This window comes from Leptodactylus fuscus, chromosome 3 (assembly GCF_031893055.1).
Source record: "Leptodactylus fuscus isolate aLepFus1 chromosome 3, aLepFus1.hap2, whole genome shotgun sequence".
Classification (NCBI taxonomy): domain Eukaryota; kingdom Metazoa; phylum Chordata; class Amphibia; order Anura; family Leptodactylidae; genus Leptodactylus; species Leptodactylus fuscus.
In genome coordinates this window covers 197,572,675-197,590,924 of record NC_134267.1, presented here as the reverse complement: position 1 = coordinate 197,590,924, position 18,250 = coordinate 197,572,675, and the positions used below count along the sequence as shown (strand labels likewise).

The 18,250-nt window shown below is 43.5% G+C and overlaps 1 protein-coding gene across 1 annotated transcript in view; it reads left to right on the top strand.

Moving 5' to 3' along the window:
- FBXO36 (F-box protein 36) overlaps positions 1 to 13,209 on the top strand; it is a 41,171-nt gene extending 27,962 nt beyond the window's left edge. The window contains exon 4 of the mRNA XM_075269048.1: positions 12,518 to 13,209. Coding sequence (XP_075125149.1) covers positions 12,518 to 12,706 — 189 coding nt within the window. The 3' untranslated portion in view covers positions 12,707 to 13,209. The remainder of the gene's footprint in view (positions 1 to 12,517) is intronic.
- The last annotated feature ends 5,041 nt before the right edge of the window (positions 13,210 to 18,250 follow it).

The window sequence follows — 18,250 nt, the reverse complement described above, 5'->3', positions numbered from 1 at the left end:
TCTGGGACTCACACCTGTGTCTAAAAGGAACCCCTCCGGCCTCTGTGCCGCAACCTTGCTGTGGTTGGGATTTACAGAAGCTCTGAGCTATGCTGTTTCTGTAACTACCATAGAATTGGATGGAAGTAATAGAAACCAAGTAAGTCACTGTTCTACGCTGTTTCCGTAACTTCCATACACTTCTATAGGGAAGCAGTATAACTCAGAGGGCTGTGATGCTTTTGTAAACCTGACAGTCAAGTACATTGTTTGCAATAATATCGCAATGAAGTGAAGGCCAGGGCATGAAGGCTGGGGGTTTCATTTTAGAGATAGGTGCAAATCCGAGAGGTGGAATGTCTATCAGACATTTATGATTAATGCATTTTTTTAATATTTTTTATTTTCCATCCCATCATATATTTAAAAAACACACACTCATTCAGTTTACATTACAAACAGGATTTCAATCAAATAATATAAGAAAAAACTTCTATAGATTATCCCTCTGAACCGTCAGTACATCCGCTACTTACCATAGATGATGTCACAGCTTATCCCCTCCCTATACAGAGCATTTCTAGAAAACTCTTCTGCAGACCTGAGTGAGTGGGCTCCAGACTATTGCTGCCTATGTCGTGAACCTGATGTATATAAAGCATATCACGAAATGTTAACAGAGGACTCAGGCAGGATGGCAGCGAATATTATCAAGTGCAAAAAATTGAATAAAAAATCTAAAAATATAAAACAAGTTATAAATATTGATATATTTGACAGATCTGATATTAATCAATAATATACAAAATTGGTGACACATTCCCATTAAATAAGTAGAAGGGTGCCAATGCCCATTTAATTTGATTCTTCTTTTATACAGGCATTTGACACCTTTCTACCCATTGAGCACTTGCATATTTCAGGTATTGTATTGATCTGATGAAGGGGAATGTTCCCCCGAAATGTGTTACCAATTGTGACAGTACAGTAAATAAAGAATTAGTCTTCACATGAAGTTTGGAGTCTGTAAAGATCGTCCTCCACTACAGCGCCGCTATTGGCGTCCTTCTTCACCACTATCTTGTAACACTGATGACATTTGCCTGATCCGCATTACCAGCTTCACTTCATACTCTGAGGGTACTTATAAGAACTATGTTAGACACTGAAAAGCTCTTGAAGTATTGCATGTGGAATTTTCTTGTAAAAGTAAAACTTAAAGGGGTTTTCCAGGCAGACTGGAAAACCCAGAGGGGGCAAGGGGAAATAAATAATACGATAATAATAATAATAATAATAATAATAATTAATAATAAATAGTAATGTTCACCTGCTCCCACTCCTCCCTTCTTGCATCAGGTCCCCTGTTTCAACCCTGTTTCATCCCGTCTAAATTATCCAGATGTTCCAGTCTATTAATAAATCACGTGCACGCCCATGTGCCGGAATGTAAGTCTAGATCAGGAACTGGCCAGAAAACTGACGTGAATTTTAACTAATATGTCCCCAGCCAGCCACCTCTCTGCCCACATTCGCAGAAAGTGACGAGTGAGATGCAGAATAGGGAATGTGGTACATCTGCGCCAGAAAACTGGTGTGGCTGTGTTAATAAATTCCCCCCTAAGGACATTATAGTGTTACTTGTCGTTTAAATTAAGGTTAATTTAGATGGCCATATTTTTTAGCCATACACACAAACTGCACATGGACTCATAGTAGTTTTACTGGTCACACAACCATTTTACCACACAGGAGGCATGGGAAAATAATCGCAGCTCACACTATTACTGTTCGTATTGCCGAAGAAATCGTCTATTTGTCATGTAACCACTTTATAGTCACAGCACAGTTATTAGGCATCTGCCTTGTGATGAGCTGTGTACCTATGTCCATCACATGACCGTAGTCTGTACATCACATGACCATGGACTGATTTTTATCCACTGGAAGTAAGTAGAATGACAACAAGCAGAGATCTAGAAAACCATGAATAACTGGTACAGAAAATATTTGGAAATTGTACAACTTTTTATTATACAAAGGGAGCATTCACACTACCGTCTGTGACCGACAGGTAGTGTCCACTCCTAGTGTCCGTTCAAAATCTCGCACGGATATTAGGAGCGGACACTAGCTGTGTTCGTGACACTTGTCATTCATTAAAATGGCGATCGGGTGCGTTCTTTTGCACTCCGTGCCTGTCCTTCACTGTCCGCATGTAAAGATGTCTGACTTTTCAAGTGGACAGCAAAACCCGACATGTAGGTTTTTTCTGTCCGCTTGAAAAGTCGGACATCTTTACAAACGGACAGTGAACGACAGGCACGGAGTGCAAAAGAATGCACCCGATCGCCATTTAAATGAATGACAAGTGTCACGGACACAGCTAGTGTCCGCTCCTAATGTCCGTGCAAGATTTTGAACAGACACTAGGAGCGGACACTACCTGTCGGACAATGACGGTAGTGTGAACGCCCCCAAAGAGTAACATTTTTCTCTCTATATTGATCTGAAAGTGGCCACTCCCTTTCCAACATCTGCTCTAATAGTGCGGCAAATGTATGTTGGGTATTTAAATATGACAGACATTCAGAATCTGAGTGGCCGCCATAGCCACCGGGTCCCTACTGTATTATGCAGTGAAGACCTGGCGCTAATGCCCACAATCAGTACCAGCAGGATAAAGGCATCACCATTTTGGGAAGGATCGCTAGCTTGTCTGGCATTATGTTCTAATACAGGCTACTCTATGCATCTGTAATAGAACTGACATCATTTTGCAATGCATTAGTTATTTACCATTGTCCCGTGGTGGTTCAAGACCCCTAGGAAATCAAATAAATACAGTAAAAAAAATAAATAAAAGGAATTAAAATCGCCCTCCTTTCTTTATAACACATATAAAACTTAAAAAAATACTATACAGGGATCACAGTGAAACCACTGCACAGATACACCAGGGGATGCGCGCCTCAAAGCCACAAGTCCGATAATATGGTTAGCCACAATTGGTTTATTGATAACGCGTTTCGGAGCTATTCGCTTTTTTGCAAAAAACGTGACTCCTTCCTCAGATTTAACAAAAACATGAACAATACTGAAAATTAATAAAAAGAAGAAGAAAAGAAGATGTGTGCCATTACGCCATCGGTTTGTTCATTTTGTTTTTGTCCGTTGTATGGTATATTTGAAAAACTTTAATAAAATCTGATTAAACAAAAAAATTACAGGTGTCAGAATATCACGACTCCAAGAATTTAGAGCTTTTTAAGGGGTTAAAACGTAAATAAAACTTTATAAATATGGTATCCCAGAAATTGTATCGACCCATAGAATACAAGTGAAATGTCACTTTGGCTGCACAGTGAATGCCGTGAAAATGTCACACAAACTGTGTTTTTCTCCATTTCCACCCCATCCAGTTTTCTTACCAGTTTCCCAGTACACTGTACAGAATATTAAATTGCAACATTATGAAGAACAATTTGTCCTGCAAATATTAAAGGGACGCTATCATTAAAATTAAAGTCTATTCCTCTCCGTTCGGTATAAATCCCAGTTTTCGTCGGTATGCAAATGAGTTCTCTCACAGCACTGGGGGCGGGCCCCAGCGCTCAAACAACAGCGTTCTTCACACGTCTTCTTCCAGTGCAGTATTGTAAACGGCCATTTTCTTGTGGCCTGTGGGCATGCGCAGTCGGCTCTGCCCGAGGCCTAGAAGTTTGAAGCCTGCACCAGAAGAAGACGCGTGAAGAGGTCGGCGCTGGAGAGTTCTCTCGCAGCATTGGGACGCTCCCAGTGCTGTTTGAGCGCTGGGGCCCGCCCCCAGTGCTGCGAGAGAACTCATTTGCATATCGACGAAAACTGGGATTTATACCGAACGGCGGCGCGGAGAAGACATCTAAAGGTAGGAGAAGAATAGCCTTTCTTAAGGCTATTCCAACTTGTTAGACAGAAAAAATTGAGTTTAATGATAGGATCCCTTTAAGCTTTCACATAGCTCTTATGGGGTTTGGAGAACAAGGAGTCAAAAACAAAAATCGGCTAGAAGAGGTTAAAGGCATTTGGGTCGTATAAGGCTACATGTACACGTAAAAATGTATGTTGCATATTTTCCACACCAGAACCTGCATTAAATTCCGCATACAGATTTTGTCTTGTATCTGTCATTGGTTTTGTTATAGTTTCACCACTGTTATTGGAATAGATAAAATCCACACTGCAATGGTCAGTACACACGTGAACAAAGGGGTGGATTTTGACAGCGGATTTCGCTTTAAAATCCGCCCCTTTACAATGGTGGTCTATGCAGACGGCCGGGTTTCTTTTTTCCACTAGCGGCGGGCTGCTGCTAGCAGAGAAAAGAAGCGACATGTCCTTTCTTCAGGCGGAAGCTGCGGCGCGCTGGACTGTGGCTTCCGCCTAGCGGTAGTACCCTCCTGTGTTTGCTCCTTCATTTGAGCCAACATGTGAGGGGAAAGCCGCGACCGCGATGGTCGCGGCAGGCGGGTTTTGACCAGAGAGAGACGCGGCTCGCCCTGTCTCTCTGTGTCAAAACCTGTGCGGACCCCCGAACATGTTAACTAACCCTAAATCTGCACAAAGTATTGACATGCTGCTGGTTTTAAAATTCACATTATGTGTCAATTTCCAAATTAACATAATACAATTACAAAAATTTGCATGTTATCTGCACCTTGTTCATGTTCCCCTGAAGGGTTCAGAAAATGCAAATTATTTATCATCTACCCTTGCACTATTTACTTCAATGGGTGCACCAGAAATAGGTGTCGGATATCCTCTGTACTGTCAGGAGGGCGGTGTCAGGCGGGGGATAGTGTGATTCAGAGCTCCAATCAGAGGCAGCCACTGTCAGAGCTCAGAGTCACACCCCCTTGTCTGACTGACACCGCCCTCCTCACACTACACATACAATATTCTTAATTGTAAAATGTAATTCAAAATAATTAATCCTTTTATTTTAAAGCTGAAGTTGATAACTTCTCCTACACCAATCAAAATTGCTCCCAATTCCAACTCCAGAGCCCTGGGTGGAGGAGTCAGCTCTCTGCCCCAGGGGCATAACTTGAGGGGAAGCAGACGGAGTAGTGGCACCAGGCCCAAGAGCCTGAGGGGGCCCATAAGCACTGGCATCAGTACTGAGATTGCAGCTTCCATCTGGGCCATAAGACAAGGAGGCCCACAGATTACCCTAACCACACTAAGGTGGATTAAACTCCTTAGCACCCGTAACCATCACAGTTAAGAATTCACTGTAGGGATGAGGTAGGGGGCCCGGACAAAAGATTGCATTGGGGCCCACAAGTCTCTAGTTACGCTACTGCTCTGCCCCCACCAGATAGTGACATGCCAGGGAGATTTTGTGCCCTGATACCATGCTAATACCATGATAATTACTTATTCTTATTGTTGGCCAGCAGAGGGCGCAACATACCACATATTGTATTTGTAGCTTATTCGCTTCTTGTATGTTACCTGATTCGGGGTTATTCAAGGTAATGTGATGACTGGTTGCAGTGTTGACCTCTATTGCACCAGCCTAAACTTTTATGTCTGTATCAGCAGGGGGCAATGTACACCCAAATTAAAATACAGGTTGGCAGAAGTTTTTTGGCTCAGAAAATGGTGAAAAGATTAATCAAATCCTCCTATAGCTCAGACGCTCATGAGATCACATGGTTTGGTCCTGGTCAGAACCTGAAAGGGCTTTGGCGTAAATGACTGGCTTTCTTCTCACTGTTCACCTAGATTTCTTCTTTAGCAACCAGCCACATGCACATAGGTGGGACACACCAGCCAAAAAGACCGCAAATGTGGAAAGAGTTGGTGGGTAACATGTAAGTGTGTGTGTGTCACTTGGGCTAGGGGGGAGTTCTCTTATTTGTATGCCAGCCTTAAAGGGATTGTACCATTACAAACACTGGATAGGTAATAGGTGTCAGATCTGAAGAGTGGCAGCTCAAAAGTCCGTCTGCATCCTCCATGTGCATGCGCAGAAAAATACATGCAGCGGAAATGCTGTGATTTCCAAAACCCTCATGTTTTTGGAAATCGCAGGATGTCAGTTATACCAATATTATATGAAACACCCCAGTAGTTTCCCTAATGTATAATTGGAACTGAGTTTTCCTCTGCAGACTTTCTGTGAAAAGCGCTGCAGGAAAAACCATGATGCTTTTTCTCTGCAGTTTTTCCTGCAGAGCTTTTTTGTTGCAGCGTGCTACGTGGGACCTTAGCCTAAAGAGGTTTCCTGTGACTTAAAGGGTGATGGTATCTTTAGGGTAGGCCATCGGTATTAGATCAATAGGAATTCAACACCCTCCACACGTACTGATCAGAACAGTGAAAGAGTGGCTATATTGGGTGAGTGCTGCAGCCTCCTTATTACCAGGAACAGCATTGTATAGTGGCTGTACTTGGTACTGCAGGTAGCTCAGTTCAACTTACCAAAAAAGGTACTTAGCAAACTGCAGTACCAGGTACAGCCACTATGAGAAGGATGGTGCTGTGTCTGTTAAATAAAGCCACAGCGCTCATCTCTGGTGTCAGGAGTCAGAGGGAAATGGTAACACCTATTTGTTACTTTATTCAAACATTTTCAGGAGGAGTAACAGAGGAACGGCACAATGCAGATGTCTATGAAATGGAAATGCAGACATTTACTAAAACTGACATTTCAGAAAAAGTCATTTTTGTGTATACTTTTGCACTTTTATTATACAGGTGTAATTTACAAAGAATCTAGATGCCATCTAACACTACATCATACTTTGGCTATGGTTATACATGTATATCAGGTCTTTGTGGGTGGTCTCCTACCTGGTGCTGTCAGTCATACTTGCTGACAGATCCTCTTAATAGACTGTTGATATCAGGAAATTGTCTTTAGCTATTATTGATGCTTTTTATACTAGGATATAATGACATCCACAGCTAGAAGTGTCGCCATCTTTTCTTCTGAATCTGTTTCGCATGATCGATTCACAATGTCAGCATGTACTTTTATATTGTACTTTGACTTGATATATTTATTCCGGCTCAGTAGGATGCTCCATACTGAGGGTATAAGCCGTTACTGTCTGTTCTCTTGAGATGGAAATGTATATATTTAGATATTTAGAAGAAATCGTCTCTTTTTGTGGGAGACTTCCTGCTGTAAAAATCACTTTATATTGAAGGAGCAAGTAGCATGGCACTTGATGGTAATGCCAGGCACTAGACAGTCTCTCCCTCACATCTTATCAGAGCTCTGACCTTAGCATCCAGTGCACAGCTCAGATACACTATGCAAATTGTTTCAAGTTTTCCCCTCCAACCATCTGCCCGATTGCATCATGGCTACCGTCACTTTATAGTTATCTGGGAAACTAAAATCCCCCACAACTCCACCCGGGCCCAATTATGGGCTTACGGCATTTAAGTCAGAATGTACACCTGCTTTTCTGCCATTTATTCTTCTTATTTTTATTCATTATTTTAGTATTGGGCCTTAGGCTTAAATTGGAGTCATCGGCAGTTTTTGTGGAAGGTGTTTTTTTCTTTTTCTAATATCTGTTTTATTGAATTTTTCTAAATTTTACAAACCGAGACAATGCAGGAAACCACTGCTTACAGATAACATCAACAGGTCTTACATGGATAGCAAAAGTAGCACCATATCAGAAGAAATAACGTAAGAGAATGGGTGTTGTTTTTTTGAGCCGAACACAGGGGTGAATCCAAAAAGTAGGAAAATATAAAGAGAAAATTGATATATTTCATTCCACTTGTCATTTTTATCCAGTGCATCAAAAACGGCACCAAATTGTTTGTAGTATTCCAACCTGAGTAGATGCACCCCAAGGCTTTGTTCACATTAGTGTTTTGGTTTCCATTTACCAAACATTTAAAGGGATCCTATCATACAAACGCTTTTTTTTTCTAAGTAACACGTAGGAATAGCCTTAAGAAAGGCTATTCTTCTCCTACCTTTCGTTGTCTTCTCCGCGCCGCCGTTCCGTAGGAATCCTGGTTTTTGTTGGTATGCAAATAAGTTCTCCTGCAGCACTGGGGGTGGGCCCCTGCGCTCAAACAGCACTGGGGGCATCCTCAATGCTGTGAGAGAAGTCTCCAGCGCCGCCTCCATCTTCATCAGGAACGGTCTGTTCATCCTCTTCTTCTGGCGCAGGTGTCAGACTTCTAGGCCTCGGACACAGCAGACTGCGGATGCCCACAGGCCACGAGAAAATGGCCGCTTACAATACTGTGTAAGTGGCCATTTTCTCATGGCCTGTGGGCTATTCCAACGTGTTACTCAGAAAAAAAGCGTTTGTATGATAGGGTCCCTTTAAAGTATTGACTTATAATAATGGTCTGTTTGTGTTCCTTTAAAGTTGCATTGGCAAGAAATGAAACTGCATACCATACTGCGATTTATATGAAGGAGTTTTCCAGGCTGATAAGATTGATGTACCTATACTAAGGATAAGACATCAATATCAGTGGTGGCATCCGCATCCATTAGCTGTTCTCCGCAAGTGTTTTGGAAGGAGAATGCTCACTCCTAGAGGCATCAGAACAAGATCACAGGGGTCCGATGCCTTTACACAGCAATTAGAGGCCTAAGGAGGCCCCCAAGGCTACCTAGACTGTGGCAAAGGAAAAGCATAGCAAACTGCCTGTCAGAAAAATGACAGCCAGTATAATGCATTGCATTACATAGATTACAGTGCAATGCATTCTAAAAGCCATCAGAAGATCTCAAGTCTCTTAGGAGAATAAAAATTGTGTAAAAAAAAAAAAGTTCAAAACATCAGTGGTGGCATCCACATCCATTAGCAATTCTCAGCAAGTGTTACGCAGTAAATGGAGCAGAAGGTTCTGAACACCGTATAGCGACCAGACATGGTACATTAATCCCCCATCCCAAAATGTGTCATTAAAGGGGTATTCCCACGTCGCATACTTACCCGTCTTCGTTCCTCTAAAATCTTCTGTCTTCCGGCTTTGTCTCGTCATTGGTGGGCGGGGTCACATATGCAAAGCCAAGCGGCGAGATGCCGCCGGCCCTGCGTGCGCGCTCATACACCAGTCTACCCTTCACAATACGAATACAGACCCGACACCCTGCGGGTCTGTATTTGCATTGTGAAGGCTAGACTGGTGTATGAGCTTGCACGCAGGGCCGGCGGCATCTCGCCGCTTGGCTTTGCATATGTGACCCCGGAGCGGAACAGCATCGCTTCTGCCGCTGCTGTCTTCATGCAGGGCAGAAGCATAGCGATGTGCCTGTGCCGGCGTCTAACAGTCCCCAGCATCCGCCTATTACAGCGGATGCCGGGGAGTTAGATGCCGGCACAGGTGAAGCCAGCAACATCGCTATGCTTCTGCCCTGCATGAAGACAGCAGCGGCAGAAGCGATGCTGTTATTCCGCTCCTCCGCCCCCCGCCCCGGAATAGCAGCATCGCTTCTGCCACTGCTGGCTTCATGCAGGGCAGAAGCATAGCGATGTTGCTGGCTTCACCTGTCCCCCAAAGGGTAAACTACCCCCCCCCCCCCTCCAGGCTTGCTCCCTGCACTTAGCCCCTCCTCCCTCCCCCTGAGAGCAGGCAGACACATCACTTGACTCAGGAGCAGCTAGGTCAGGGCTGTGGCCACAAAAAAATGAATAAAGTGAGATAGTGGCCAAACAAAGCAGTTTTGCTGAAGCAGTGTATTTAGGAAAAGTCTTAGGCTCTATTCACACAGAGTAACGCCAGGCGTCATTTGTGTGTAATTTGTGTGTCTTTTACGGCCGTCATAAAAAGTTTACATAGAGTTCTATAGGAAAAGACATCCGTAATTTACGGCCGTCATTTACGGCCGTCATTGCATTACTCTGTGTGAATGGAGCCTAACATTCACATTTACAAGCATTATAGATAGGATCCTTGTGACGGGACAACCCCTTTAATAAAAAGTATATACATGCCACACTGTGAGAAAGTGATAGGCAGAGTGCTGGAGTCCAGATATATCAGCCCTAGGTTTCTGCCATATATGTGGTCCAGGGCAGATCTGGAGTAGGCCTCAGCCCTGATGTGAGTCATTGGCTCATTACTTGGCCCAGAAAAAGGCTGCAGCTCCTGCACTGTGTGCAGTTCCATTAGGTGAAAGGAGGTGTGTGGTTCTGTCCTGTAACCCAGAGTCCGGTGAAACAATATTGCGCCTGTTTTGTTCGTGTGGCTGCAAGTAAGCCAAATGTATAGTTAAGTTAACCTACTGTTTTAGTTAGTCGCTCAGACGAGCAGGTTTTTATTTTGTTTTTGCCCCAAGTTAAGGCTGTATTTTATTTAGTTCATTTTATGCCTTAAGTCAAGGTTTATTGATTTTTCATTTTTTTCTAAATAAACCAGTTTGCTGCACGCTTTGTGTCCCTGTCTTAACTGTTTGGGTCCGCACCTCTGCTTTTACTGAGCTAACTTCCCCACAACACATATTGCGAAACCTGTGAGGACCCAGGCAATACAACTGTAATGTTTTTTTTTTATAAATTCTTTATTTATGAAAACAAGATAAACAAAGAGATAAACAGAGTGTAGCAACACCCAATCAGAAAACAAGACCAAACCATAAAGGCCCAACACAACAGCAGAGGGCCAAATACCTAACAAATAATAAGAAACAATACAGGGACAGGGCCTCCCGTAAACAACTGGGCCAGAAGAGGCCCCAACCGCGCCTTAAATAGACAGGGGAACCGTGAGAGGGAAAGGTGAGAAAGAGCAGGAGAAAAAGGAAAAAAAGGAGGGGAAGATAAGGGGGAAAACAAGGAGTAAGGGGGGAGGAGAGGGGGGGGTCCCCCGAACCAGACCACAAACAGTCCCCATGGCAAGGCCTAAGCCTGACCTATGAGGACCTTATACTGCTGGGAGCCCTGAAAGAGGATCCAGGGGGTCCAGGCCTTCAGAAAGGACTCATGAGTGTCTCGGAGAGACTCCGTGAGGTCTTCCATAGACTGGACATCTTCCACCTAATGGAGCCAGTGACGCAGAGAGGGAGGAAAGAGCCGGAATGCAGGCTCTAGCTGCAATAATCATATGCCGTATAGCCAATTTACAGTAGGCACAAAGGGAGAAGTCCGAAAGGTGGAGCAAGAAGAAGGCCGGTGTATTGGGAATGGTGGTCTGGAAAACATGGGAAAGTAGGTGGTGGACACTGTCCCAAAAGTCTCTCAGTGCCGAACAGCTCCAGAACACGTGCAGAAGTGTCCCCTCCTCCGAGCCACAGCGCCAACAGAGCGGAGAGGTGGATGGGAAAAACCTGTGCAGCAGAAACGGGACACGATACCATCTAGTGAAGATCTTATAACCCATCTCTTGGTACTTACTCACCGTAGAGCTCTTGTGGGTGAGCTCCAAGATCCTAGCACAGTCCACATCAGAGAAGTGCAAGTTGAGATCCACTTCCCACTTAGACAGAAAGGGGGGTCTGTGGCCCGGGGGGAGACCAGTAGCGAGTAGAACTCCGAAAGGGAGTGGCGAAGGGGACCAGAGCCGACACAAGCTGACTCAAAGCTTGTGAGGGGTCTATTAAAAGCACCAGAGCCGGGCAACGAAGAGAAGAAGTGGGAGAGCTGTAACACACGCCAGGGGCCCAAGGGAGAGAGATCCGGGAAAGTGAGGAGGACACCATGAGCAAGCCAAGCACCCCCAGAGTGGACATTCATGGCTCTCTGCATACCCGCCTCGCTCCAGCGACGGAACGGGCCTGGGGAAAGCCCAATACACCTGTAATGTTATTTTACACACACACATAACTGTGTAAAACAAAAAATCTAAAAAATGATACCAGAACTGAAAAAATTATTGAAAAGTGATCAAAAAGCATTACATTCCCCAAAATGGCATCAATCAAAAAAGTAAATCAGGTCTTCCTACAAAAAAAAAAAAAAAAAAAAATCAAGCCACTGCAGAATTCTTTTAACAAAAAAAAAAAGTTACGGGTCTTGAAAAAAAAAAAAAACTTCAATAAAGGCTTTTTACTTTGCAAAAGTAGTAAAACTTAAAGAGGACCTTTCATCAGATCGGGCACAGGCAGTTCCATATAATGCTGGACAGCTGACAGTGCACTGAATTCAGTGCACTATCGGCTTTCCCGATCTGTGCCCCGGGTAAAGCGCTATCGGTCCCCATACCGTAGCGCTTTACAGTCAGAAGAGCGTTGCTGACAGTCAGTCAGGAACGTCCTTCTCCGCAGCAGTGCCTATCACGCAGTGCTGTGAGAGCCGGGAGGAACACCCCCTCCCCTCCTGATAATACTCGTCTATGTAAAAAAATACTGTAAATGTGTCTATAGCTTTGAAGTAGCTAGAAAAAACCATAGTGGGGGGAGGGATATACAGCTTCTGTGCTGAGGTTGGTTTGGTTGGAATTAGACCAGGTCTCCAGTGCTGATCTCAGATTTACTGCAGTGACCTGCTCTACTCTTACTGGTTATATTCATCAAAACTCCACTGAACAAATATTCATTTTACCTTCCTAACCTGTTCCTTTACAGATCTGCAATTCAAACAAGCTGTGGGAACACGTTGTGGAGCGGTCCTGTGACCGGGTTACTCCAGAGATGAGGTCTCTTGCGGATGACGTAGGCTGGAAGCAGTTCTTCTTCACCAACAAACTACAACTTCAGCTCCAGCTCCGACGGCGAAGGAACAGACAGGAGACTCAGGATGTGTTCTTGGACTAACAGGATGCACCTTATGCTAATGATGAATTGTTACCACAGCCCTCAGGGGCTGTAAAGACAAAGTCACACAATCCTGTTAAGCTCCTTCAGGCTCGTAGACTGTGTACTACTAACCAAATCTTACAGTCCGTACCACTGCATTCACCCTTCTGAAATTGACAATATACTGCACTGACTAATCTGATTTTAGTTCTATATCCTTTACGTGATTTATTGCAGAAACTCTACATGACATGATTGTTTCTGTACATGGATTTCTATAAAGCCAGTTCAATTGTGAATACACCTTAATATGGCTTCAGGTTCTCAGTTTTACCAATAGCATAGCTGAAAGTGTGTTTTTTGATATGGCTGTGGTGCTCGGTTTTCATACAGTGCATCATGTACCCCTCCCTTCCTAACTATGCTTTTAAAAAGGTCAGATACTGTCACTAGTGGGCCTATCAGGATCTGTAAGCCTATATTAAAGAGGTACCCCGCCTCTAATTGAATATTCATACTGGATAGGTCATCAGCACGTGATCAGTCGGGGTCTAAAACCTGCACCCCACACCAATCATCTATTCTAGCAGCCTCCGGGTGCCTGAAGCTACTAGTGGACAGGCAGCAGTACCGTTTCTGTTCATGTAATATTACTTGATTAGGTTTTGTGCTTCATCCACTGCCCATCCACTAGGTGGCAGACGCAGCTGATCTGTGTGGAGTCCAGGTGTCGGACCATGACTGATCACATAGTGAAGGCCTATCTCTCCTGTCAGATGAGCAGTGTCAGGCAGGGGCAGGAGGAAGGGTGTGATTCAGAACTCTCTCACAATGCCAACTTGTCTTTGGGCAGTGTTAGAGCCCAGAATCACCCCCCAAGCCTGCTCCTGCCTAAGACCTCCCACCTGATTGTAGAGAGTTACTCTAGCAGGCACCAAAACTAACCGCACTGATTGCTCAGGGATGGTGGGGATTAGAGATAAAAAATTGAACTGTGCCAGAAACAGCGGAGTGGTGCCTAATAACGGATGCTAAGAACTCGTGTTGGTGGAAATGATGAAAGGTTCTCTTTAAAATCATATCAGAAAAAAATTGCAGTTTTGCAACAGTTTTATAGCAGTTGTGATTTTTACAGAAGACATTTCCAGCATATCCACAGGTTATGCCAGAAATGTCTTAATGATGCGGGACTCTAGTTGACACCTGCATCTATCTCTAAAATGACTCTCCTGGCAAACCCTCATCTCCACCAACAGCCAAATCCAGACTGTCAGCGGTGGTCAGGTTGCACTGTTTATGTAAGTCCTCCCGATTCCTCCCTCTCCCTACAAAAAAAAAATCGTAGTGCACATTGCAGCAGATTAGACTTCTGTGACTGTATACAAATTGGCCCCCTAGTGGTAGTAAAAGACATGCAAGATTTTTTATATTATGTTTGTGAATGACTGTGTTTAGTACTAAAGATATTTGTCAAGCATTTTCAAACAATCAAAATCATTTAACCTGCTGGTTTTTTAGCTTTTTTGCTAAATGATTTATTGCTTTGATAGATATAATTTTTTTTTGCTTGTTCTCTTTTTGTCTAATGTAAATGACTATGCTCTTTTGCTCTGCCAGCAACTATGACACAACACATCAGCAGTTTGCGGTCTAGTTCTATATAAGGTGCCTTTAAGTTTAGTCATATTGTGCCAACGGTTCACAAGAATAAAATACATTTTTGCTTTTGCATTATGTGTTACTTGTGTAAGTCTAGTGTATGCCAACATAAATGAGGAGCAGCAAAATAAAATGTACTTATTAAAAACTTCCATGTGTTCTTAGTGCTTGAGGTTGTTTGAGGGTTCAGGGGTGACCTGTAGATCTCATATACAATTTCTGCCCACTGTGGATGGAGCAGTACGCTCTGTACTCCGTTGAACTACAGGAGCATACTGCGCATGCTCGCGTAAGCGGCCACAAAAATATGGCTGCCAGCATGTGTAATTGGCTCTGCGTGACGCCCGATGGCAGAGCTGATTTGCGCAGGCATCAAAGTGTGACGCCAGCTGGAAGAAGACGAGTGAAGAGGCGGTTGCTGAAGAAGATGGAGGCGTCGCTGGAGAGAGTTCTCTCACAGCATTGTGGACGGCCCCAATGCTGTTTGAGCACTGAGGCCCGCCCCCAGTGCTGCGAGAGAACTCATTTGCATACCAACAAGAACCAGGATTTTAACCAAATGGCGGCGCAGAGACAACCTCTAAAGGTAGGAGAAGAATAGCCTTTCTTAAGGCTATTCTGACGTGTTAGTGAGAAAAAAAAGTTTTTAATGGTAGAATCCCTTTAATGACTTTTGGCCTTTCGATGCCCATTTCTGATGGTAGTCAAAAACCTCTATACGACCGTCACTGCCTCAATAAAAGTTTCCCATGCCTTCTCCCCACCATTTGGTTTCCATAATGGAATACAACAGGGATGCCCTCTTTCCCCTTTACTGTTTTTCCTGTGTATTGAACCCATGGCAGTGACATCTCTGCTTACACCAGACATATATATAAGATTAAGGTTAGAGAATGGGAGTTTCAATTATCGCAATTTGCTGACAATGTTTTATTGACTCTCGCCTACCTCCACAAAAAACTCCCTAACCTACATGCCCTCCTCTCAAAGTTTGGCTGCCTTTCAGGTTGTAACACCTTCAATACAGAAGCGCTACCTATCTGCATGCCCCCACCTAAATTGTTTCAGCTTCAGGCTTCATATATATATATATATATATATATATATATATATATATATATATATATATATATATATATATATATATATATATATATATATATCACAACTTTTTCTCTCTAAAATATTTGGGTGTCCAAATTACTAAATCATTCTCCCTGCTATATCGAGCTACATTGCCTCTATTGTTTAGGCTATTCCACACGCTTCTTACTAGGTGCTTCACCCTTCCGTTGTCTCTCTTTGGCCACATATCTGCAGTTTAAATAATCATTTTACCTAAACTGTTTTACTTATTTGATACCCTCCCGATCCCGGTTTCTTTAAAGGACCTACAGTCCTTGCAGGGTTCTATCTTGCGGTTTGTCTGAGCCAAAAAGAGACATGGGGTTTCTAGATCATTTCTGATGGCCATGAAGAACAAGGATGGTTCTTTATTATTGGGCTTCCCAGTTGTGCAGAATCCAAGCTTGGTCCACCATTCCTGCCTACTCAAAAAGGATGGGAATAGAGAAGTTATGGCTACCCCTGAATCATCCCAACTCCTTCCTGTGGTTAAACCGCTACAGGCTACTCTTGAGTATCCTCCTAGGTCCTATGGCTCTGGCGCAAGATGTCTGGCGTACATGTATCACCCATTTTCACCCCGACCCCTCCCCACTCCTCTTTGATATCCTTCCTTTTTTTATCCATTCTATCCACCTGGACTCACGACGGCCTATTTTGTTTTGTGGATATAGTTGACTATAAATCGCGTCCCTTCAATCATTGGCTGACCTACGGTCTAGAGTTTTTGTATATTCATGTCAACTATTTGGCTCACTCTATTTTCCGGTGTCTGAGGGTTCTTGTAACCATGGACTTTGAGAAACTTTGCAAGATGGATTGGTCTGCAGTGGGCCTCATTTCAGAAATTGAAAGAATCCTCTCAGACACAGCCCCAGAGGGGATCCCTAAACACCCATACATGAGGAAATGAGAGGGCTAACCTGGGAGAAGACTTATCAAACATATCATCATCTGAAAACGGGTGGCCTTTCCTATTGTCTACAGGAGGTTTCTTCTCCATTACCTGTCGCAAACATACTCTCCGGTTGGTGATGTATATCCTCACCTCAGCCCGCTGTCTCCTAGTGAAACATTGGAGATGAGCCCCTCCTCCATCTTTAGAGGAATTGTACGCTAGAATCTGAGACTCTAGAACTCATGAGCATGATCTGACTGCGCTCTTGCACAATAAGGAGGTAAAATTCCAACTTGTTTGGGAACCTTGGGACACATTTTGGGCCCTTTGTGACTTACGGATCCCACAGTTTAAATACCAGCCTATGGATTACCTTGCTCCTCGCCTGCCCAGTCCTTCCCCTTTTTGTTTTGTGTCTTGTGTTTGTCTTCTTCACGCCTTGGTTCAGACATTTTTTGGCATTTGCACTTCTTGTTCTTATCCCATGTTTCTGTGTAATTGTGATGCCATAGTCGCATTTTAATTTGCAATTTTCTATTAATTTTTATTGTGTAAGTTATTTCAAATTCCAATAAAACCCACAATAATAAAGGTACCTAAAGGATGTTCAGCTAGAATGCTGATATTGTAGAAATCATCTTTGTGAGCACAGCTGTAATACACAGCCTTCATCTCATCACAGCAGCTGAGAAACCTACGAACATGACTGTTAGCTTCTTCAGTGCAGTGACCTTATCTATACACTGTACATAGAAAGCAGCCATCTTGTTTAGGGGGTTTTAGCAGCTTTAAGGAGTAGTACAGAGCTGGAGAACAATGGATGCTTTCTTTCACTAACAGCGCCACACCAGTCCACAGGTTACGTATGGTATTGCAGCTCAGCCTCATGCACTTCAATGGAGCTGGGTCGCAGTAAAAAACCAAACAGTTTATAGAGAGATGTGGCCGTGTTTTCCATAGAAAGCATTTGTGCAGTTCTAATCCTGGACAAGCACTTCTTGTGTCACCATGGAGACAGCTCAGGATCTGACAAAGGTCCCCAGAATTGTTTCTTGTAAGTGTGACAGAATGGTGGCCATGTATGGTACTGCAACACTGCTCATATTCACTGGGATCTGTGCTGCAGTACCACTAACAACCACTACCCAGTATTTGGCGCTGTGCTGATTTAATGACTGTTCCAGGGCAGAATTTCAAGGTTGGGAGCCCCTCCCCCATCTGCAAATATCTTTTATTTTTATTTGGTATTTTACTTAATGCCATGTAGATGATGCTAAACTTGCTGCGGCATTCTGCTTTTATTTTTCAAGACAACTTTTCACATAAAATGTGTAATTTGTTCAACTGGTTAAATCTTGCAGCCACCAAGGTCAATATTCTGCAGTGAGCCTTCCAGAATGATCTGGCAGCCAAGGTATCAGGTCAGGGTTTCTCATGCTGGGAGAAGTGCCAGGGAGGCGCAGTCTATGGAGACCAATTACAATGCAGCTGTCTATGTCTCTGTGGTCAGGAGAGGTCCGGACCCCGGTATCATCTAAAAATTATTCATTTTTTTCTGCCCTGCCAGATTTGTAATGTCTCTGATTTAGAAACTGAAGTTTGCAAAGTTCATTAATAAATGCACCCCATTATGGCTAAGTTCACACTGTCATCCTGCAGTCGTACTCTGACAGTTAAAATGATGGAAAAACCTGATGGACTCCATTATAGTTATAAGGTCCATCTGGCTCTATGAGTCCAACCCTATAGTCTGGCTTCTGTAATGAACTGTGGACAGAGGATGGTATTACTAATAGGATTTAGTATTATCCTTGATGCTTGAACTTATACTTTACAGGGCTCTAGACAGTGACTAAAATAGTCGCCAATCTGACCAAAGA